Raw genomic sequence first — 24,844 nt, 5'->3', positions numbered from 1 at the left:
TCCACCATTTTGGCTAACAAGGGGTTGACAAGGGTTAAACTTTGTATCATAACTAGTCTAATAAAATCTCTTTGTTACAGCACACTATATGGAAGCCGAAAGGTTACGAGGGCGGCCGCTAGGTGCCGTCGGCAAATACAGAGTTAGGCGCAAGTTTCCTCTACCCAGGACGATATGGGACGGCGAAGAGACTAGCTACTGTTTCAAGGTTAGTGTAAAATGAACTAACAAATAAACAAACTATATAACTAGAAGCAGAATGGTTAGGACACCTTGGGTAATAAATACAGAGGAGATGGCGAAGAGGCGTATTGGACCATGAGCCCAGGGTGTGTAGCCGAATGGCACAAACGGTTACGAAACACTCACGAAACGAAACGCTCGTAGATATCTATCTCTATCGCTCGTGTGGATTGGCGCGACAGAGCCAGACTACCTTTCTAGGCGTTTCGTTTTCAGAGCTGACAGACCTTCCTAATTTTCTCAAGGATGAGACTATGAGGTAACGCACGGGTAACGTAACGTAGAGTTAGTACCGACGTTTTAATGTTTGCATTTTTGCTTGTGCGGCCCGACGGCCTTTTTTCGACCAAAAGGTTAAAATAAAACAATGTAACACTAGCATTCCTTAAATTCTCAGTTACTATTTACTCGTATTAAACTGGGTGTCCTAGAAGTACCACGCCACAGTGACAGCGGACGCAGGCCAGCTCGAGAAGAAGCTGACCAACCTAATATGACCTCAGTAGAATGTTGACTGTTTTCGAGTTATTTACGAAATAAGATTTTTTTTAGAATCTGCTTCCGTCTAACATTTTTAGTTCTAGCATCCAATACGGGCACTGGTCTCACCGCGAGCTAGTAAGCTATGAGCTATCGGCTATAAAAACGAACAAAAGATAAGCACTTCCGTGCAAATAAAAGAGACACGGCAATATTGATAGCTCACCGCTGGGCCAGTAGCTATAAACATCGCCGTGTCTCTTTTATTTACGCGGAAGTGATTATCTTTTGTTCGTTTTTAGAGCCCATAGCTCATAGTTTACTAGCTCGCGGTGGGACCAGTGCCTTCAATCCTCTAAACGTTATTTTTTGGTGTGTATCAAATCATGAATAGTTAATTTAGAACTTTTAGAAGCCAGATGTCTAAGATATTTCACAAATGTTTGATTTGTTGCAGGAAAAGTCGCGGTCAGTTCTACGGGATTGGTACATACACAATCCGTACCCATCTCCACGAGAGAAGAGAGAATTAGCGGAGACCACAGGTCTCACCACTGTACAGGTACGACTCTTAAATGACTTGACTCACTGTATATACAGCGTAATGCGCACGCGCCGAGCTGCGAACGCACCCACCGCGAGGGCTCTATCCATGCTCAATGTCATGTCCATGGACGCCACACATATAGACGTGTTTGCAGACAGTGTTGGTGGTTTTGGTCATAAACTCTTAATTTATTTGAATAATATTTGTGTATAGTTTTTTTTAATGGAATTTGTATTGTTTAGTTTAGTAATTTGTTTTCTTATTTTTTATAACGACTGTAATATTTATTTTCTGCATGCGTATTTTTAATAGTAATTTTAGTATATAAGCGACTTGGTTTTGTCATGAACTGTAATGCTTATTTACTTTTTTACACAAATAAACAATAAACAATATATCTGCTTAAAGTTGGCTTACTATGTTAGGATGATTTTCCCAAAAGTTTGGAAAATATAAGTACTTACTTACCTATAAGAAAAACGCTTTCGGTTAAATGAATATGGTAATGAAAATCGGGCAAACCATAAATTTCAAAGCTCGTTACTCACGTAAGGGAGAATAGAAGCGGAATCACTAGACTTAGTCTGAAACAATTCAGTCTTGCAGAAGACCTTACGGTTCTAACTTTAGTTCACAATAATAGTTAACTTCTCATTACCGTCTTGCACTAAGAAATATATCCACTAATCTCACCGACGTATGTGCCAATACGGTCTGTACAGTCAACCGATTGGAACCCTAGGCCACTACGTCATATTGACGTTATAAATCAGATTGTAAGAAATCTCTTACTGCTTGTCATTATGACATGGTTGTAGAGTGGCTTAGGGTTCCAATTGGTTGACTGTACGTATTACATAAGTGTTAACGTTAACGGTAATGACATAAATAAACGTTAATCAGCTGGTGGTTTCTAAAAAAAAGCGCTGGTAGCCTAGCGGTAAGTACGTACGGTTTTCGTTCCGGAGGTCGCGGGTTCGAACCCCGGCTCGCACCAATGAGTTTTTCGGAATTTATGTGCGAAATGTCACTTGATATTTGCCAGTTGCTTTTCGATGAAGGAAAACATCGTGAGGAAACCGGACTAATTCCAATAAGGTCTATTTTACTTTTCGGGTTGGAAGGTCAGATGGCAGTCGCTTTCGTAAAAACTAGTCCTACGCCAAATCTTGGGATTAGTTGTCAAAGTGGACCCCAGGCTCCCATGAGCCGTGGCAAATACCGGGATAACACAAGGAGAATGATGATGAGCTGGTGGTTGCTATCATGGACGACGGTAATTAGTAATCTTTTCCCATAAGGCGACTCTTCTATTCGTTTGCGACCTATAATAATATAAAAACACGACCGTCTTCCCACCGCTGGGCTGCGGTGAGCAGGCATCTGATACCGGGTATTGTGTTACCGGTAGTCTCCGATCAATATTGACAACGGCATGACTGAGGGCATCGTGCTTGACAAACAGAAATTAATATAAGAGACGATTAGATCACAACTGCTACCAAAAATCTCTGCACCTCATCCTCCTTGCGTTATCCCGGCATTAGCTATGGCCAAAGACATATGTAACTCCGTATAGACAGATAAAGTCTAAGAAAAAAACGTACCTCAAAACAATACAGAAAAAGGTACGGTGACTTAGATGGCGATACACCTTTGCGGTACGCTCGGCTAGACGGCGCTAATATTAATATTTGACATTTTAACACATATCAAGCTAAGAATATGGGCCAAATTGTCAAAACTGAGGTTCACAAGTTTTAAGCCTGTCGAGAGATGGCAGTCTAATGCACTGTGATTAGACATTTTACATTGACAGTAACTCTCTATAATACTCGATCCTCTTTGCTATGGCTCATGGGACTCTGGGGTCCGCTTCGACAAGTAATTCCACTAAAGTTTACGAAAGCAACTGCCATCTGACCTTCCAACAAGAAGTGTAACGAGACCTTATTGGGAATAGTCCGGTTTCCTCACGATGTTTTCTTCTACTTTTACCAATGATGCAAAACTAACTGTAAATAATATTGTCTTCGGTTACCGCGATAGTTACTCATTAAATAAAACTATGGAAACGGATTAAATCGCGTATAATGAATTTACTATTCATCCCGACATTTCGAACACTTTACAGCGTTCGTGGTCAACGGGTGACTGAGGAAAAATTACAATGTGCAGAAGCTACCCACATACAAGAAATATTAACGAACCATGACCATAAATAATTTAGATTTATAAGGCAGGTTTACACACTGTAAATAAAGCTAGTTATACAATAAAAAAAAATTCTAACTAATTATATAAACGGATAAAAATACTCGGACCTAAAATCTTTTTCAACTTGTGAACCATAGTTGCAGTATTGGTCTATAGTTGGGTAGTTTTACGGAACCCCTTTTCTTGTTTCAGAGAATCGCTAGTTTTCGACCAAATGTTTTAGTTTTACATATTGAATTTCATAAAATGTAATTGTATTTTGTCATTTCCAGGTTTCAAATTGGTTTAAAAATAGACGACAAAGAGACAGACAAGCAGAACACAAAGATAGGTGAGTAATTTTAATATAATACAGGGTGAAATAAAAAGGACCAGTTATACTTTGCATATAGCCACTTTTGGGTGAGCAACTTTTATTGGCAGTTCCATAGAAGAGCATTTCTTTTTTTTTTGCCATTTTTTATTTTGATTTTTTTAGGGAATTTTAGGACAATTGTACTCAGAATCACGAGTACTCTCAATCTCACTGGGAGCACAGAATATATAATAGTACAACTGGGAGACAAAAAGTGTCCCAGAATTTCCATACATTTGTGTTACTTTCCTCTTTTGTATACCCCACACAACATGTACGGAAAATGGTAACAAAATAAGAAAAAATCGAATGGGACAATTTTTTTAACTACCAGGATTGAAAAAGCTACTGATTCTGAGTAGCATATAAATAGCATAATTTTTTTTCAAAAATATCACATTTCATAAAAGTGGCGAAAAAAAAAGAAATGTCAGTCGGAATGTATGGAACAGCCAATTTTTTTTTTCGCGATTTCAGCATTAGTCCCATAATAAAGTGTTCAGTATGACCTCAAAAGGCACTATGCAAAATATGGCCAGGCAGATATGGTCGCGCGATAAATGATAAAACATCTAGCCGTTCCTATCGCACTTACTAATAGTGCGATAGGGACGGCCTGATATTTTATCGTCTATCGCGCGACCATGCTACCCGTGCAGGCCTCCTGCGTCACTCGCTCGCGGTCGCGCGTTAAGTACCTATTATACACTAGCCGTTCATTCGAATGAACAAGTGGCTGAGGGGCACCAGTAGGCCTAGCACATGATGGCCGCGGGAGTATGTCGCCGCGAGATAGATGACACGTCTTTGTCTAATTGTATTAATGACATAAGGACAGGTAGTCTATCTCGCGGCGACATACTCTCGCGGCCATCATGTTCATGTGCTAGGCCTGCTGCACCACGCGCCCGCTTATGTAGTCGCGTGTCACGTCACGTACCTCTACCTATTATTCTCTGAGTTTTACGTGGTAACTCATTAGTATTAGTTAAATAAAGCGTAGGTATTTGTCGTTTTGCGGGCAAGTGAAGGAACTGTTACGTTAGTAGGTAACTTATTTAATAATCTGTGGTAGTGATGTGCAGGTTGCGGAAACTTTCCAAAAAAATCTTAAATTTCTTGAAAAATTCACGAAACTTTCACGAAAAATAAAGGGAATTTAAATTTATGAAATGGAAAGTTTCCACCCATACAATTGTCCATACAAAGTATGGAAAGTTTCCGAAGTTTTCCTATGTGAAAATTTCGGAATTTTGGAAACTTTCTGTCGGCACATCAGTAATTGTGGTATGGTTATTCCTTTTTCTTTCACCGTGTCCATTATCTTATCTATTGTTGTTTAGTTATAATATAACTTTAAACGACCGAGATGCGTGATAAAAGTTGGTTGACCGGTAGTGTGTTATCACATTATACGATCCGATATCGGATGTAGGACGGATTTGGCTTAAATGTATAGGATATCGGTCCTAATCGGTGAAAACGCACGTAGGTATCTCGACTGCAGTACAAATTTTTGCTAAACAGCAGTGACTTTCCCTTATATTTAAAATCAATTAAGCTTCCATACAACACAATGGCTCCCAAAAACCGGCATATCTTTAAAATCAGATCGCATCTTATCAGGCCGATCCGCATCTGTACGGCTCAATGGCGCGGAAGTCCCGGCCGAGAGAATTAAAAAAAAAAAAAACAGTGCGTTCAGGGAGGCATGAACTTTTTTAAAACGTGTTTAGTTTACAAAGGAGTACAAAGTACGTACAGTAATGTGTGTTATTAATAGTTTTGAACTTTCGAGGGCCTTTTAACTTGGATGTTAGCACTTGACAGTAGCACTTGGCATAGGTCAGGTATTATAGATGCATTATGTCGCGCCTTGAATTGACGTGGGCTCTAGTTTCGAAGTTGATGACCTAACCTTGTAAACTTGGTAAACGAAGTCTCAATGACAGTTCAGTTTAGTGTAAATAAAGTAGTTCTAATGAAATTCCGCAACATGGCGCGCAGTTATATTATATTTCTGGTCAGGAGACCGATTTCTGAATTTCGAACGCATGAATTCGCCGTTCGAAAGTCTGTGGAAAACGACGTAATGCTATTTTTGAAAAAGGACGAATAGTATCTAATAACGTTAAATCTAGTGGTAAAGACCACTCGTTTTTTATCTGATTAGTAGAATTTAAATCGCTAGTAGTGGAGATATAACGAAATTCACGAAAGCGAATAGTCGACAACCAAAAATCGGCCCCCTTTAATTTAATGTCTCTCGCTATTTTAAACAAAACACTAATACTTAGAATTAAAACGATAACAAAATAACTGCTAACATATTACATAATGCAAATGTATATAAGGGGCCATACGTTTGTCTATCCATTTGGCTGGCTTCATGTAACCCGATATCCTATATCCATCTCCAAACGAACATCATCTCTATCCCTTACACATTACGGATCATATTCGACCGTACAGGAATAAACAAAACAAAATATTTTGCGTATATTGGATTTTAGCTTTTACAGTATAGAGATAAAGGTTAATTTCAAATGTATGTTTAGTTCTTTTGTTTCTCAGTAAACTAGGTAGTAATTATTGAGACGTGGAACCGTTTTGATGTGTTCCTTCCAATTTTAAATGTGGAACGCTGACCAGTGACATTTAACGGTCAAATATGTGCCATTAACCAAAAAGGTACCATTAAATGGACATCGATAACCGATACCTTTTGGTTGAAAATGCCACAATGGCCATTGGTATTCGCATGTAAGAAAATTAATTTAAAGATGTTTGAAATTTACTGTAGGTATGACAATACTTCCATTCCATTCCACAATCCACATGTTTAATAAACATGTATAAATATATTAAATAACCCTGTATTTTATAAGACACTTACTAGGTTACTCTACTTTCTATATTGGTGCTGTATTTTATACAGATTTATAAAACTACTAGCTTTTACCCGCGGCTTTGCTCGCGTTAGAAAGAGACAAAAAATAGCCTATGTGACTCTCGAGAAATTTGCATTGTGAATTTAACAAGTTCGATTTGTTGCGGTTTATCCGTTTGAATCAGCCAAACGTATGTTTAAAACAATATGTGTCAGGTTGTTTTTATAAAATCGACTTGTTGATTCAAATATATTGCCGATTCAAATGACAAGTAGCTTGTTGTTTGAACCAAAGAGCACGTAAGCGCTATTTTAACCAAAAAACTTGTTGAACGAACATGAAAACTGGTTGTATTTTCTCTCAGTGTATCTTCACTTAAAAAAATCACGTCAATTCGTCGCTTCGTTTGGCCGTGAAAGACGGACAAACAAACAGACACGCACATTTTCCAATTTATAATATTCGTATGGATTTAGCGCGAAGGACATAATTTTGTAAAATCTTTAAATTGTCATTTTCTGTGCAGTTTTATGGGCAATTGAGTAGGGATACTCGTAAATTAGAAAATTTGTTCGTTGCCAATCTTTACCACCGTTTTCACTTTTACGAATTTAGTAAATAACCAGCCAAATACTCGTAGTAAGGATTATTAAATTACGTACTCTTATTTAATCTCCAATAATAAATAATGTTAAACAAATACCCAAATCCCACCCTGCGCCCTGTAGCTATAGTTTCGCGCGCCCGAGCGAGAGAGTGCTACGTGTCCGAGCGAGACGGCTGTATGTAACCCGACACCGTCACATCTGCGTTCGTAAAAGCGAACAGGACCGCATTGGAATTATAATAATTTAATATTTTTTGATGTGATGAAATTTTACGGTTAGTTATGAAAGTTTTAAGCTGTTGAAGATATCAGGCAGTTTGTCAGAAATATTAATTGTCAGTATATTACGCCTAAGTGTAATTTATGCCAAATGCTTTAACATAAAAGCTATACATACCTTGACTGAAGTATCTGTTATTTAGTGTTGGGTTTAGACGTCATTTTATTTTAGTGGTGATTCAATCTCAAATATCATAATACCACTGCATTCGGAAATAAGAAGGTACTTGGCACTTTTTACTTTTTTTCTTTACGTTTTATTAGTTAAACGGCCAATGTCTCAAAAAAACACATGTCATTTCCATTAAGGTCAAATTCGCTTAATGTGATGATAGTTATTGAGATGACCTATCACCTCTTTTCGATTTGGCGTTGGTTTAAGGACTTTTATGTACTCGTATACCCGGTATGTATGTAGGAGGGGGTCAATTATCTCTGTCGCTCTTTTTGAACTTTGGAAATTGCTTAAAACATAATTACATAACCTATAGGTACTACAATCTACAATACGCTCTATTTACACTTCATTAAACTTCAACAAAACTTCAAATTAGAAAACTGCAAATATCAAGTTTCACTACAAAGTATCGCGTGTCAGTTATTGACGTTTCATTAAGGCGCGGCTTTTTTTTTTTTTTGTTTTTTCTTTTGTGTCCTAATCCGAGGATATCCGATCATGTGGAAGGTTTTGTCGGTAGGTTTAGGAGGCTGGGGTTTTTGTGCTGGTGGTAAATGAGTGTATGTCCCATTTGGTAACCACCATAATGATATTATGAGTATCTTGCATATAATATTATTTTCCCCTCACTAGCTCGGAAACACGTGTTTTGTCCTTTAATACCAGCGGGTAAAAACGCATTTTATCCACTAGTGGGTAAAGTAATTTGACCTTGAATAAAGTCAAATTAGCTGCTTTAAAATTGATAAAAGTAGGTGAATCTAGTAATTAAGATGATTTACCACCTGTGGAACTACTGGAAGCAGTGATAAACGCATTTTTATGCGTTGTTGTTTCCTCGCTATAGTGAGGGGAAAAGTTTTGTGTTACACTCGGGTGCAAATGTATTTTACTTCTCGTGTGTTAAAAAACTCGCAAGTTCAGGATTCTATTTCGAACCACTCGCTTTCGTGGTTCAACTATAGAATCCTTTCACTTGCTCGTTTTTCAATTCCACACTCGGCGTTAAAATACAACTTTGCCCCCTTGTATAACAAATAACTATTAGACTTACCCCACCTGACCTGACCTTTATTCATTTCAAAATTTTATGGTGAATTTATAACAGTTGTTAATAGTCGTTTGTTTAGTTTGTGAGTAGGTACCTAGGCACTACGTCTGTAAATTGTACAGTTTATTAAAGAAGAAGTTATGATGTTTTGACACAAAGAGATGAGGCGTCAGTCTAAAAAACAAAGTCAAGATCCAATAAATTTTTGAGATTTGATCACACTTATAACCTCTATGTATCTATACATGTCAAAACTAACCTAACAGCTCCATACTCGATGGAGCATGAACTCTAAAGAATGGTCGATCGACCGCGCCATATCAAATTACGTCAGTAGGGTCTGTCAGCGCGGCTCAATAACTCGGTCTTCACATTTAGTAAGCTAGAAATAATAGTTATATCTTATATGACGACCGGTCTGGCGTAGTCGGTAGTCACACTGCCTGCTAAGCCGCGGTCCCGGGTTCGAATCCCGGTAAGGGCATTTGTGATGAGCATAGATATTTGTTCCTGAGTCATGGATGTTTTCAATGTTATATAAGTATTTGTATATTATATACATATATCGTTGTCTGAGTACCCACAACACATCAAGCCTTCTTGAGCTTAGCGTGGGGCTCAGTCAATCTGTATAAGAATCCATATTTCCATACTAATATTATAAATGGGAAAGTGTGTGTGTCTGTTTGTTTGTCCGCCTTTCACGGCCAAACGGAGCGACGAATTGACGTGATTCTGTAAGTGGAGATAGTTTAAGGGATGGAGAGTGACATAAGCTACTTTTTGTCTCTTTCTAACGCGAGCGAAGCCGCTCTCAAAATCTAGTGTCCTAATTTATTTATTGATTTATTATTATATTATGAACTGAAGTAGATGTTATACAAGTAGATAAACTATAGAAGAAGTGACCAAGCCGGGAATCAAACTGCGATTACTTTAGTTAATACGGTCACCGTCATAAATAGGTGATGATTTCTGTACTTAACTTGTCGCTTTTAATCGTTTGACAATGTCGAATGACATTTCAAACAAGACGTTAATGTGACAAGGTATAGAAAGAAATCATCACTTGCTTACGCTGGTGACTGTATCTCGCCTTCGGTTATTACAAGTCCTAATTTTGTGACTTAGGTTTATTGTAGTGTAACTGTTTAGGACATCCTGCGTAGGTAACAATATGTCTAAGTACTTATAACGGAAAAACATTTAGAAAATCAAGAGACCGGGATAAGTATCCACGGACTCCACGGAAGACCAGGGGCCCGTTTCTCAAAACTGAAAGTTATTGTACAAGTTACAAGCGGAAGTCTCTTTCCAACTTGTCATATTAGACATTGACTACAGCTTGTAAATTGTAACTTGTAGCTTCGAGAAATAGGCCCTTGCGCTGTGGCATCATCAGTGCCAGAGCACATGCTGAGTGGTGTCCTTTTGCAACCACAAACCAATGTTACTAATTTTGTACTGTTTAGTATGTAAGTGTCAATTCTATTTTGTCTTTTTGGTTGCATAAATGCCATTTCTCTCTCTCTCTCTCTCTCTCTTTCTTTCTATCGTATATGAAGAGAGTACGCTCAGTAGTAAGCAACGAGACGCTGTAATAATGATGACGATGAGGCTGACCTCGTTAATTTTACTTTTGTTATGGTGCTTTATTTACTTTAGCTAAAATTGTTGAGCATTAGTCTTTTCGTTCGTCGCGACATCTATCGACAAGTAGCAGTACTGATACTCGTAATTTACGCTATTTGACGCGTACTTGACGCCAGATGTCACTACAAATAACTCGAATTTACAGATGTATGGAGTTACAACTCATTCCAGTTCCTTACTTGTCCTCTAAGATTCGTAGGCCAGTTCACTACTAACATAATGCAGTGGATTATTTTTTGTACTTACCTAGTTGTTCTGTCCCGTCGTATCAAATTACATCAGGGGCTAGGGGCTGTCAATTCGCTTTTAAGTCGGACTTAGTAGGGTTCGCGGTCGTGTCCGGGTTCTGTGTACTCGCAAGTATACTTTTAACCAGGTGGGTAGATCCACGTAAAGGTAACGTGAGTCACGACTTCATTGAGTGTTTATTTGAACTACAGCTGCAAATGAAAGGATCTATGCTTATATCGGGAAAGTAACACTTATTTAGAGATAGATTATCAATTGAACTTGCATCGTGAATAAATGGAACATGCCATAAAATCGTGATTCACGTTATTCTTGCCGCGGATTGACCCAGGTAGCATTGTCATTTTTCATACACCCTGTTCGCAAAGAAAATACTTTAGAAATGTAGGAGTAAATAAATTTGATTTGACCTTTAAAGTTTCTCGCATAAGGGCCATTTTTTTCAAAGTTTCCACTCAGAATCGCGAGCTCTTTCAATCCTAATAGGAGAAAAAAAATGTCCCAAGGTTTTTTCCCATTCCGTTACCATTGTTTCATACATTTTGCATGGCGGAATTGAATTTAAGGTTTGAAAAATGTATGAAAATCTTGGGAGATTTTTTTCTCCTATCAGGATCGAAAGACCTCGCGATTCGGAGTATGAATCGCGTAAAAAATACCCATGTAAAAAAAAAGTGGGGTGGACAAGTTTGAAAAAAAAATGGCCCATAAAACAATGGGCCCTCTTTTGATATTTTACACTGTTTCTAACGACATTTTCTCTCAATTCCAGTGGCAACCCCAACGAGAAGCAGCTTGACTCCTCGTCTGACGACGACTCGGACGCGGCCGCGCACGCTCTGCCGGCGCACGCGCCGCAGCCGCTCTACCCGCTCTACGACCACCCTCTACATCTACACTACCACCACTCGTGACCGCACTAACTCTACTCAACCTAGCTCTACCAATACTAGATTCATACCCCTTAGAAATTGACAAAATAACCGATTTACATGTGAAAAAAAATGTTTCACATTGACAGCCAATAGATGGCGCTGCACGACAAAAATACTTTTTTTTTTTAATTATGGACAGCTGACATACATAGATGGCGTTACACGGCTTTTACACTATGCGGTGTTTCTAATAAGAATTATTTTTGAAGTGGAGAAAATGACGTTGACAGCCAATAGATGGCGCTACACGACTAGATACAGAACTCTGTATCACTAATTATATTTGTTAAATTTCTAGACTTTTTGAGTAGAGCAATCTAAGTGTATTAGAAAGTGTAGAGTACATTAAAGCAATCGTTTCAATTCATTGAAATAGAATCAAGGATAAGCGTAGAGACATAGGACGACGACTTGGACACGGCCGCGCACGCTCTGCCGGCGCACGCGCCACAGCCGCTCTACCCACTCTACGACCACCCTCTACATCTACACTCAAAAATAACGGATTTACATGTGAAAAAAAAATGTTTCACTTTGACAGCCAATAGATGGCGCTGTAGGACAAAAACTTTTTTTTAAATTGTTGATTTAATTGGACAGCTGACAGACATAGATGGCACGGCTTTCACTATGCGTTGTTTCTAATGAGAATTGTTATTTTAGTGAAAATTTAATTTGACAGCCAATAAATGGCGCAACACGACTAAATAGTAAATACAGAATTCTGTATCTCTAATTCTATTTGTTACATATTCTAGACTCTTTGAGTGGAGCAACCAGACTGTAGAGTTCATTAAAGTTTTTATTCCAATCACGCTCTGCCGGCGCACGCGCCGCAGTCGCTCTACCCACTCTACGACCACCCTCTACATTTACACTACCACCACTCGTGACCACATTCACCTAGCTCTATCAATACTAGTTCCAAAACCCTTATAAATTTACAAAATAATGGATTTAATAAAAAAAAGTTTGATATTGACAGCCAATAGATGGCGCTACGCGACTAAAAACAGAATTATGTATCTTTAAACTATATATAACAAACGTACTAGCTTCGAACCCTTTAAAAATTACAAAATAACAGATAATTGTTTGTAAAAAAAAGTTTGATAATGACAGACAATAGATGGCGCTACACGACTAAATACAGAAGTCGGCATCCTAAATTCTATATTCTATGTGTAAAGTAAATATGACAAGTTGGAAAGAGACTTCCGCTTGTAATTTGTAACTTTCAGTTTTGAGAAATGGGCCTCTGAATGTGGAAATTTGATACTCTTTACCGTCGTACACTTGTATTATTTACAAATGTAAATAATATCTATAATGCACTTTTAGCCAAATATTTGTAATATGTTATTGTTAAGATTAATGTAAATCAATAGTGAAATCATATTTGACGGCTCTAAATTTCATATTTTCAATAAATGATTAGTGATCCATTTCCACAGAAGGTTCCATAGCAGTAGCAGTCAAGTAACTTTATTTTTTATCGACTCAAAACCTTGAGATATTTATTTTAAAACAATGAAAAATTATACATACATACATACATACAATCACGCCTGTATCCCATAAATGGGGTAGGCAGAACACATGAAACTACTAAAGCTTCAGTGCCACTCTTGGCAAATAAGGGGTTGAAAGAAAACGAAACTGTGGCATTGCAGTGACAGGTTGCCAGCCTCTCGCCTACGCCACAATTTGACCCATATCCCATAGTCGCCTTCTACGACACCCACGGGAAGAAAGGGGGTGGTGAAATTCTTAACGCGTCACCACACAGGCACCGTCACCACACAGGCAAAAATTATTGTTGAAAAATTATGTTTAGAAAAATTTTAATACTCAATCTGCTTTTACTTTGATTTTTTTAAATATTAGTTAAAATTATGGCTTCCTTTAACTATGTATATTTTATGTATAAATAAAAAAGAAAATGAATGAAACAAATAGTGAGTGTTTTATTTTGCTGACACTAGAATCTTCGTTATATATTTAATGCAAAATAAAATGTAAAATTTTTCTTAACTAAGACAAATGTGAAGCTTGTTTTAAGTTTTAAGTAAAACTCCGTTATTTAATGTAATATTAAGTGTATTAAGTATTATATGATATGAGAGTCAGACGAGTCAAAGTCCTGAAGGACTATATCTAGGGTGAACACTGAACAGGGTACGTAGCCGAATGGCACAAACGCTCACGAAACGAAACGCTCGTAGATATCTATCTCTATCGCTCTTGCGTATTGGTGTGACAGAGCCAGACTACAGAAATGCCATTCAGCTACGGCACCAGGCATCTTGGGCGAGCACACTCCATCGTAGGCCACGTCTTTGCCTTTGGCTAGTCTGTGGCCAAGAGTAAGCCTAAGTATTTATAATTAAAAAAAAAAATTCAAATATTAGTTTAAAACGAAAGTACCGAAAATAAGACTAAATGCAGATTCAAACTTTGTCAACTTATCTGCCACCAAGATGAAACCAAACGATTTTTGATTGAATTCTTGTATTACTTACCCAAACAATATTCACATTGATAATAGTTATTTGTTATACAAGGGTACAAAGTTGTATTTTAACGCCGAGTGTGGAATTGAAAAACGAGCAAGTGAAAGGATTCTATATTTGAACCACGAGTGAAGCGAGTGGTTCGAGAATAGAATCCTGAACTTGCGAGTTTTTTAATACTTATACACGAGAAGTAAAATACATTTTCTCAAACATGCAATGAAATATTGTCTTTACGTTCCTTAAAATGGGCTGGGAAGTATCGCTTTTTTGGCGCAACAACTCGAGAGGACTGTAAAGGGATTTCATATTATTTTTTAGGTCTAGGCCTGCAAAGTAACTTTTATTTTATAAAATATTGTCCTTTAGAGCATTTTTTTTTATTTCATTGTATGTTTGAGAAAAGCACTATACATGCCTCGGCGTGAAAACGGATTCCCGGCCTCGTATCCCTATCCGGCCTCGCTCGCCCGCTCGCTCGGCCGTATATACCCACTTGGCCGGAAATCCTCATTTTCCCGGCCTCTGATGTAATGTACTATTGCACCCGAGTGTAACACAAAACTTTTCCCCTCACTATAGCGAGGAAACTACAACGCAAAAATGCGTTTATCACTACTTCCAGTAGTTCCAAAGGTGGTAAATCATCTTGATTCATAGATTCACCTACTTTTATCAATTTTAAAGCAGTTAATTTGACTTTATTCAAGGTCAAATTACTTTACTCACTAGTGGATAAAATGCGTTTTTACCCGCTGGTATTAAAGGACAAAACACGTGTTTCCGAGCTAGTGAGGGGAAAATAATATTAATTTGTTACATTTTAAGCATTAATTCCTATTATTCATAGCAACTAAATCTATAAATAGCATTTAATTCAAATTCAACTAAATTCTGGAAAAAAGCTGTGTTGAAAGGGCAAAGTTAGAAACTTCTACAGTTTTACAATTTAGTTGTTCTAATTTAGGGTGAAATAACCCAAAGCTGTTAACATTATACATAGTTTTATTTATTATTTAAATGTATTTAGAACAATAATTTATTTAGTAAAACTGCGTGTCTCTTGTACTGTAAAAATAAATTAATTTTAAGGACCTCGCATGTTTTTAGTTTATTTATTAGTAGTTAAGTAGCATTTTTAAACAAACGTGTGTTTTTAATAAAATTATCGTTTTATTTCAATCATTTGGTGTGCTTTATTTAGACTAGAAATACCTAAAGTGGCTCTTTATGTGGAAGAAAGTATAATAAATAGTATTACATACAGTATGACCACTCCCGCTCCCCGCTGAAAGTGCACCCCACCCCCTATCGGTTACCTCACAGTTACCGCCTATCAAAAACTTGAACAGTCGACCTGTCATATCTCACTCATACAAGCATGGTACGCGTTCACCTACACGAGCTTAGACCGTGTAACAGCCAGGGTAAACAGGATAGAGTAGAAGAAATAAAAAATCTAAACATATTAAAATAAGGGAAGGATAGATTTTCTCACTGCATATGTGAATATAATAACTCCTTGATCTGTAAATGTATCCTAAGCACGTCACTATGCTCACGAGTACGGTAACGCGTAGAATCGTATGATAACGTAAATTTCACGGGCACCAAGCGTGGCGTAAACGTAATCATATTGTGAGTGAAATAATTGTTTTTACGCCTGTATTTCGTAACGCTTACATAATGACGACAAGGTGCATAGACAAGTGGCTAAATTATAATTGCCTCTATTATAAATTACGTCACACGTTAAGGGGGAGGAAGGGGGTCGACGAAGTGTGACAATGTGTGACAAGGGGGTGGGAGGGGTCCTTAATTTCGCGACGTCACATTTCATATTCTAAGGGATAAAACTCGAACTTTAAACTGTTACTTTATGAAAATCTCATAAACATATGTATACAAATACAGGATGTTCGGTAACCGAATGAAAAGCCAAAAGTAGGCGATAGTCTAGGCCATTTAGAACATTCTTTAGGGGCAAATTTCATTTACGCTTTTTTGTATCCCTTTAACAACATTGACCCCCCCCTCCCCCTTACACTGTGACTTTAGCTATAAATGTGTTGGTCAAAATTTGAAACGACTATCACCTATTTTTGGCTATGCATCTGGTTATAAATATAAGATATCAATTGTTTTGTCGACCGATTCAGAATGTGGAATCTTGAGCGTTGCGGGGGTTTCAAGGCTCGTAGGTTAAATAAATTTGTCACACACACACCAACATATGGAAAATATTAACTGCAAAACATCAAACAATGTAGTTTAATTCATTTTTTTTAACATTTAAGAGTCAAACTCATCATCTAAACGTTTATTCTCCAGCCACAGCCACTTGTGGATATCAAATTAAAATTTCTATGAAATTACTTTGCACTCTGTATCAAGAGAGCCTTTACCTGTTGGTATGGTGAAGAATAATTTAAGTACATAAATGGAAATAAGATTGATTTCTACCCGCTATTTTCATTCAATAATTTCTACGTGCAAATTTGCAAAATATGTGACGTCACACTAGGGAGGGGGAGTCTCACAAATGTGACTAGCTGTGACAAGGAGTGGGAGAGGGGTAAAAATCACGATTTTTAGTGTGACGTAATTTATGTATGATCCCTAACATAACTCTTCCATATTAGTTCGACAGAGAGATAATTACGATACGCAAAGGAGTGCGAACGAGTAGCCATATTTTGTATAAATAACGCCGTGGCCGTGGCTTGCGGGGAAGACGGGCACGCGATGGCGGCGATGCGATACGACGCGGCGCGACGAAATCAAACCTTCGTCCTCTATGGAAGTGTCTAGAGTTGTGCCTGCTCGTTCACTGAAAAGATCGCTCCCAACTAGTACGATCTCCGAAGTGTACTAGTTCGTTGTTTTAGGACATTTAGACAGTAGTACACCGAGAGAGCGAGAGACAAATTGTGCATATGGTGTACAACAACGCTTGCGCTGGTGGTGGCCTAGCGTTAAGAGCCTGCGACTTTCGTTTCGGAGGTTGCGGGTTCGAACCCGGCTCGTATGTGCGAAATGTCATTTGATATTTGCCAGTCGCTTTTCGGTGAAGGAAAACATCGTGAGGAAACCGGACTAATTCCAATAAGGCCTAGTTACCCTTCGGATTGAAAGGTCAGATGGCAGTCGCTTTCATCAGCAGTACTGATAAGATAATTTACGCTAGTTGACGCGTGATTGTCGCTAGATGTCACTATAACTATGCCTATACAAATAACTGGCTTTTCCTGATGTATGGAGTTACAACTCTTCCCTTACTTATTCCTCTATGTAATAGGTACTTAATACGCTAAAAACACTTACTTATGGCACTCTCGTTTTACAATAAAACTTCGCGTCCTTTACGTTTCGAGATCTTGAGACACCCTTACCTACTGAAACACGTCGTACAAATCGTACAATGTACGTGCTAAGAGGAACATCGTATTAGACTGATTTAAAACTCTCACGATTATTACACATACTTATTTTTAAAATCGGGACTTAATCGCGTATGACTACACATTAAACTGACCTCCAACGTTTCAGGGACGGCGTTGTCCCCGTGGTCTCGGAGAAGACTGGCTTGAAATGACATCAACACCTTCTGACAGCCGGGCGAGTTCAAGCCAGTCTTCTCCGAGACCACGGGGACAACGCCGTCCCTGAAACGTTGGAGGTCAGTTTAATATGTAGGTATACGCGATTAAGTCCCGATTTTAAAAATAATTACATAGTATTAGCTCGTGTTGATTTAAAATACTGTGTTCTAATTTATCGCCACTTTGAAACAAGTGATCCTCTTTATTATAATATAAATTTAGTATATACGTGCGAAATCACAAGGCAAATTAAAAAAAATTGATCGTTCTAATCCCATATGGTTATTAGATTGTTACACGTCTACGCGGAAATATAATTAATTTTCGTGTTCTTAATTCATTAATTGGTTACTGAATAATCGGCGGCGACAAATGGTCCATACAAACTTACAACTCATGTGATAAATGAAACCAGTCATTAAATCCATTAGTGCTTTTAAATAAGAGTTCCCATCCCACCATCCCTCATCAAGAGCTACACGAGCTTATTCCACCGTCCCCATTCTACCATCGGACTCTTAGTCCGTTTTCACATTATCCGATCCGATATCGGATGTCGGAAGGATTTCAATAGAATAAATCCAAGATGGCGCCTGTAATGTATGGGATATTGGGCCGTGTGAACATGTACGCGCCAGTTGACGGTACTGTCAGAATTCCAGGAACCCATAAATAACTCACATACGTTTGTTGTTAACCATAGTCTTTAATGCACTGATTTTTGTACTTAATGCAATTACACGTGTTGAATAAATAATCTAGGTCGCGCGAGTGCGCATATTTGCGTAAAGACATTGCTACAGTATATGCTATACCTACGCTGTACGATAGCTAGATCGTACATACTGCCACTTATAAAGCAAAACAACGAGAAGCAACCTAAGAGTATGCAAAATTATAAACGTTAAATAAATGAGTAAAAACCATATGTCAATTTAACAAAGAAATGCTATAAAAATAGTAGTGAACACTGTAAAAGAAGGTAGGTAAATGATTATGTTTCTTCATTTAAGTCCCTAAAGCTAACTTTTCGTCTCTGCTGTTGAGATGTAAATGGCGTTGTCTCCGTTTCTGCGTGGAAGGTCGATAATAGAGTCTAACTCGAACTGTTCACGGTTTAATAATGGCAGGCGTATCTCCATTATTAAGGTCTTTCGAGTCACTTTTACGTGGATATGGAGCAACCCGTACAGGTCTTCAGCGCTGTCAACTGGAATGGTGAGGTCATCCTGTATATGCCCCGATATCAGTTCTAACTGTTGTTGGAGTTGCATCGGGGGTAGTAAATGCACGTTTAATCGACCATGGTATATGTCAGTGACGGTGTCAACAAGGGTATCTTGAATTCTTCTTAAATTTGAAATGATGACATCCGCCGCTACCATAGACGAAAGTAGCGAGAACGAGTTCAGTAAACGTAGACTCGTGGATTATACTACTCTCGGTTATAACTCATTAGAGGTAAGGCGAAATTACACTCTGTTGACCACTGCGTGTCGCATCCTGCGCGGTGAGTCGGACTGTCCTGAGTTAGTCAGCCGTGTGGTGCAATTATTTGTCCCTGACGTCCCCAGGATAGCCCTCAGGCCCCGGCGACGTGACCTGTTGGCAGTGCCGACGGTGCGCACCGTGTCACGCAGAAATTCGCCACTTCTTCGTGCCCTAACACAACTGAATGCGCTCCTGACATCAGCACCCGAGTGTGATGTGTTTGCGTGGGGATGGGCAGCTGTGTGCAAGGAATGCCTGCGATTTTGTGAAGGGATGGATAATAGGTGCTCCACTGTAGAAATGTAATTTATTTATCAAATGTTAATTTATTTAAATTGTATTGTAATCACATTATTGAATGGAATTGTATTTTATTGAATTGAATTGTATTTTGGTATGTTAGTCATGCTATAATTCTTTAAATTGTAATTTTTCATATTTATCTGATCTTATTTTTATTGTATTGAATGTTGTTGTATTTGTAATTTAAATTATGTCATTATTATTGTCTACATGGCGCATTAGTTTGTCACTGTAATGTCATGTATATGTGTTCTATTAAATAAATAAATAAATATCGGATCGGATAATGTGAAAACGCACAGACGCACGGCCGGTTTCCATCCTTACTTGGTAGATATTCCGCGAATTCGCACGAAGCGATTTGCTTCTTCTTTTCTTATGCGCACTGCCAAGGAGTGGAATTCCTTGCCGGCGGCAAAATTTCCGAGCTCATATAACCCAGCAACCTTCAAATCTAGGGTGAACAGGCATCTTCTGGGCAAGCTCACTCCATCGTAGGCCACGTCTTTGCCTTTGGCTAGTCTGTGGCCAAGAGTAAGCCCATTTATAATTAAAAAAAAAGTTTTAGACACCTTCACTACCGCAATTAGGTACCTACATATGTACCTGCATATCGGGTCGAATAGATCCGATGCCGGAGCGAAGGTGTTAAATAAGATGTTATAATTTATCGACATTCATTTCGCATTTCCTCTTTTCCACACTTGTATCGTAATGTAATGTATATTATTACAATTTCATAATATTTGCAATAAATCAATATTCAAAAGAGGAAAATAAAGCCCAAGTTTGTATGGAACACCATTTTCGGGGCATTTCTCCTTTCCCCCATTTTCTTGATCAGTAGGTGTTGATTCAGCGTCACGATGCGGACGGCCCTCCTGCTCTACGTTTTGGCTCTATTTTGGCTCTGTGTTAACTCTTACGACTTTAAGGTAAGTCCTACTTACAATATATATTAAAGATGTGACTGTAATAATTCTTTTTGATGTTTAAGAATAGCTCTTGCGAGTTTCTGATATTTATTTAGTGGTCTGGATTACATGCTCCGTCAAATGAGCCTCAGAACATTTTCACTTTATTATCCGGTCCAATATCCGATGTAGGAAGGATGTCAGAGCTTTATACTTACAGATCTCGATTGCGAGTTTCATACAAACGCGTTATTTGATTGGCCGATTGAATTGTATGTAATATTTAATTCAGTAGGTATAGGTAATCCAATATCAAAAAATAAAATTATTTATATTTGTTTCAGAATGGTATTGACAAACTTCTGAGAAGACATGACAATTTATCATTTATTGAACATACAGATATGAATCGTAAAAAGGAATTAAAAAATAAAGAAAAACAGATAATCGCCTTTTTTAAACACGCTTTACAACAAAAACGTATAAAGTCTAACTCAAAAAATAATAAATTAAGTTTAGGGGGACTCCGAAACGGAATTCAGGTAAGATAATAATTAAACATGTAAACCGGGTCACTCACGTGTTATTCGAAAAACGCTCGACATGTTTCGCTCCGTAACGAGGAGCATTTTCAACATGTCGAGCGTTTTTCGACTGTTAACACGTGAGTGACACGGTTTATATGTTTAATAGTCATTGTCTCACGGTAGTTTTGTAATTAAGATAATAATTGTAAATGGTTCTTGATAATTGTATGTATTTTCATTCTCATCACGAAATTGTATTGAAATTATTTATTTTATTTCAGTTCCTCGCTGACATCATTACCATATTATCCGTAAGCTATTATTGTTAATGTACCCTTTAATTTTCGTTACTCTCAGTGACATTAAAACTTCAGCAGTTTCACGTGCTCTGCCTACCCCTTTTGGGTATACAGGCTTGTACCTATTTATATGATTGTAAGTATATTTCAACTTTTCATAAATACATTTTATAGTTCTTTGTTGTATAAGAAAAAAATATAGGATTAAAATAATGGTTTTTACAGTAGTCGCAAATCTACCAAAATAATAAAAAAAATTAAATAAAAAAAATCAGAAAAAAATAAATTTCAAAAAAAAAATTCCATATTTCTAAATTTCCAGTTTTTACGTTTTGTCACGTTATAATATTCTTTTTTTTCTATTTTAGTCAGACTTCTGGAAATGGATACGCAATGTCAAAAAAATATCAAGAGGCATGGTGACGTTCTCAAATATGACTTATATTATAAAAGAATTAAAAGACGAGAAAAATACTAATAATACCCACACAAATCAATTGCCCTTATAATTTGAAGTAAAGAGAGAAGAAAAAAGAAGATTACTCACTCACTCACTCAGAGATCACTCACTCAGAGATCACTTAGCGAGCCAAAATGCAGCAGCATGCAAGCAGCAATTTGTACAAAATTTACGTAATAAGTACTTGTAATAGGGATGACGACTAGAGAAATGGCATTCTGTTTAGTCCGTCAGTTGATTATCAAAGAATTTTAGACACGTATTTTTTCTGTTTTCTTGTAAACGAAAAATGACGAGGGTACAGTGCGTTGAAGTTTCGCATGACGTCACGCCTAGGTACTTAGAAGTGACATCACAACCCCCCACTCCGGAACTTTGATGCTTATAGAGCTTTGTATTTTTTTATTAACTAGGAAAAGCGAAAAATATGTGTTCAGTATTTTTGGACGACCTAACTGACGGAATAAACTGAATGCCATTTTTTTATGTAGTCGTCATCCCTATTTTGACTTTGACACTTTCGCGCCGGTATTGGATCTATTCGACCCGACGCAGGTACGGTTAATTGCGTTGTTATCTTATTGCCGTAGCCAAGGTGTTAATCAACAAGACAAATTTAGTACAGATGTAGTGGGGCCATTTTTTTTTCAATGTTGTCCACCCCACTTTTTTTTGGATTTGGAAATTTTTATGTGTTTTCCATTCCGAATCGCGAGCTCTTTCAATCCTAATAGGAGAAAAAAAGTGTCCCAAGGTTTTTTTCCCTTTCCGTTACCATTTTTTCATACATTTTGTATGGCGGTAACGGAATGGAAGGTTCGAAAAAAATGTATGGAAACCTTGGGACATTTTTTTTTCTCCTGTGAGGATCGAAAGAGCTCTCGATTCTGAGTATGAATCGCGTAAAAAATACCCATATTACAAAAAAAGTGGGGTGGACAGGACAACTTTGAAAAAAAAAAAAAGGCCCAGTGCGAAAAGATTTGCCTTCGAATTGTTACGGAAACGTACGAACGTTATGCTATTTCAGTCACTCAGTGCAAGATGTACTGACATTGACTGAACTAGCATGACAAATACGAACGTTTCCGAAGGAAACCCTTTTCGCACCACATCTGTAATAGCAAATTTTTGACATCGGCTTTCCAGAGGTTAAATCAACCTTTTAAATGTTAATAATTCAATATCTACAACTATAAATATAATTAATGTTGGATTAAATGACAATAAAAAAGTGTTTTGCTGCAAAAAAAAAAAACTACAAATTGTCTGTGACGTATACAGGACAAGGCGTTCGAGGAGTTAATATCATAAATTTGTATATACCTATTTATCATAAATATAAACGATCGTTACTCATACAAAAATGTGAGAACTTCTGTAAGTGTTGAAGGACCTGCGGATACGAAGTTCCTAACGAACTATTGTAATAAAATAAAACAAAACGGAAAATAAAATTATGGAGATTGATGGGGAGCCAAACTCACCGATGTTGTCGTCTCGAGAGTTTATCGGGTGGCCACCCTTGCAAAGCTTGGTTCTCTCTTTCCTTGCACTGCACACTCGCGAATCGTTCTATTATAATATAATTAATTAATAACTTAATTCGTTGCGGATATTTTTATTCACCATTGACAACGACTTTCTTTTCGCGGATTGACACTTGACGTATTTTATATTTTTTTAAGAAGTTTGGCAAAGAGGCGGGTGACATGACAATTAAAAATGAGGTTGAACCTATCATAAAGAAGAGCGAGCGGGATGGACGATATGAATGATAATGAATGAAAAGGGCGCGAACATTTCTCCCCGGCTTTAAAGGGTTCCTTTAAAAGAAAGAAGTACTAAATAAAATAAATAAATAATGACCCTTTTCTTCGAGTAAAATAATAGCGAAAAAAATAATATTATTCTAACATAATACCCATTCCATTACTGGTTAGGCAAAGGACACAACCGCACGACAGGACGGACGAAACTTCCTTTACTTGTCCTGACAGTAACAACGCGGGTTGAGCCGTCCTTTGAAGGATGCACTGCGTCTACAACACCCAATGGCCATGAGAATGGCGGCGCATTATCTACTTTAATGACGACTACTGTGCCAATTGCGATGGGAACTGATGGCGTTGTCCATTTAGCTCGAGATTGCAACTGATGCAGATACTCTGCTCGCCATCGTTGCCAGAAAGACTGCACTATCCTATCTAGGAGGGCATGTCGTTCACGTAAGTTACCTGACTCGACCAATGGAGTAGGTAACGACAACAGTGGAGCAGTATGGAGAAAATGAGCAGGAGTAAGAGCTGATGGCTCAGCGGGGTCACTGCTCAAGGCTGTTAGAGGCCGGGAATTAACGAGCGCTTCTATCTGAGCAAGCGTCGTTAGAAGTTCTTCGTACGTCAGTATTTGCGTACCGATCACCTTGAAAAGGTGATTTTTTACTATTTTCACCATAGACTCCCATGCGCCTCCAAAATGAGCAGAAGCAGGAGGGATGAACTTCCAATCAATGCGGTTCTCCGCTAGTTCCATCTCTATAAGTGGACGATGAGCATCCAAGAACTTGTAGAGGTCACGCATATAAGAATTGGCGCCAACGAAATTAGTTCCATTGTCCGAATACATGCATTGGACGGGACCACGGCGTGCCAAAAAGCGCTTTAACGCAGCCATGAAGTTGGCGGTACTCAATTCCGTCGCTATCTCAATGTGAAGACAGCGCGTAGTGAGGCAAGTGAAAATACATAACCAAGCCTTGCGACTCTTCACTCCTCTGCCACGAGTAGGCGTATATTGCAGAGGGCCTGCATAATCACACCCTGTATGCGTAAACGGTTTATCCACTTGATTCACACGACAGCCCGGTAAGTCTGCCATGAGCGGAAAAGACGATTGTGGATTCGCTCTGAAACAAGTGTTGCATTTGGCAATGCGGTCGCGAATGACACGACGAGCCGACAGAATCCAATACTGAAGCCTAAGTATAGTCATCATTGACTCGGGACCAGCATGCAAATGCTTTCTGTGAACGTAGTCAACGATCATAT

The 24,844-nt window shown here is 38.0% G+C and overlaps 1 protein-coding gene across 1 annotated transcript in view; it reads left to right on the top strand.

Annotated features, from left to right (window-relative positions):
* Positions 1 to 13,279, top strand: part of LOC125237205 (homeobox protein SIX2-like) — a 37,535-nt gene extending 24,256 nt beyond the window's left edge. The window contains exons 4-7 of the mRNA XM_048144200.1: positions 81 to 208; positions 1,181 to 1,285; positions 3,760 to 3,818; positions 11,523 to 13,279. Coding sequence (XP_048000157.1) covers positions 81 to 208; positions 1,181 to 1,285; positions 3,760 to 3,818; positions 11,523 to 11,664 — 434 coding nt within the window. The 3' untranslated portion in view covers positions 11,665 to 13,279. The remainder of the gene's footprint in view (positions 1 to 80; positions 209 to 1,180; positions 1,286 to 3,759; positions 3,819 to 11,522) is intronic.
* Positions 13,280 to 24,844: the final 11,565 nt, after the last annotated feature.

This window comes from Leguminivora glycinivorella, chromosome 20 (genome assembly GCF_023078275.1).
Source record: "Leguminivora glycinivorella isolate SPB_JAAS2020 chromosome 20, LegGlyc_1.1, whole genome shotgun sequence".
In the NCBI taxonomy this organism is placed as follows: Eukaryota; Metazoa; Arthropoda; class Insecta; order Lepidoptera; family Tortricidae; genus Leguminivora; species Leguminivora glycinivorella.
Note: the sequence above shows the minus strand (reverse complement) of the source record. Positions and strands in the feature narration are given on the sequence as shown.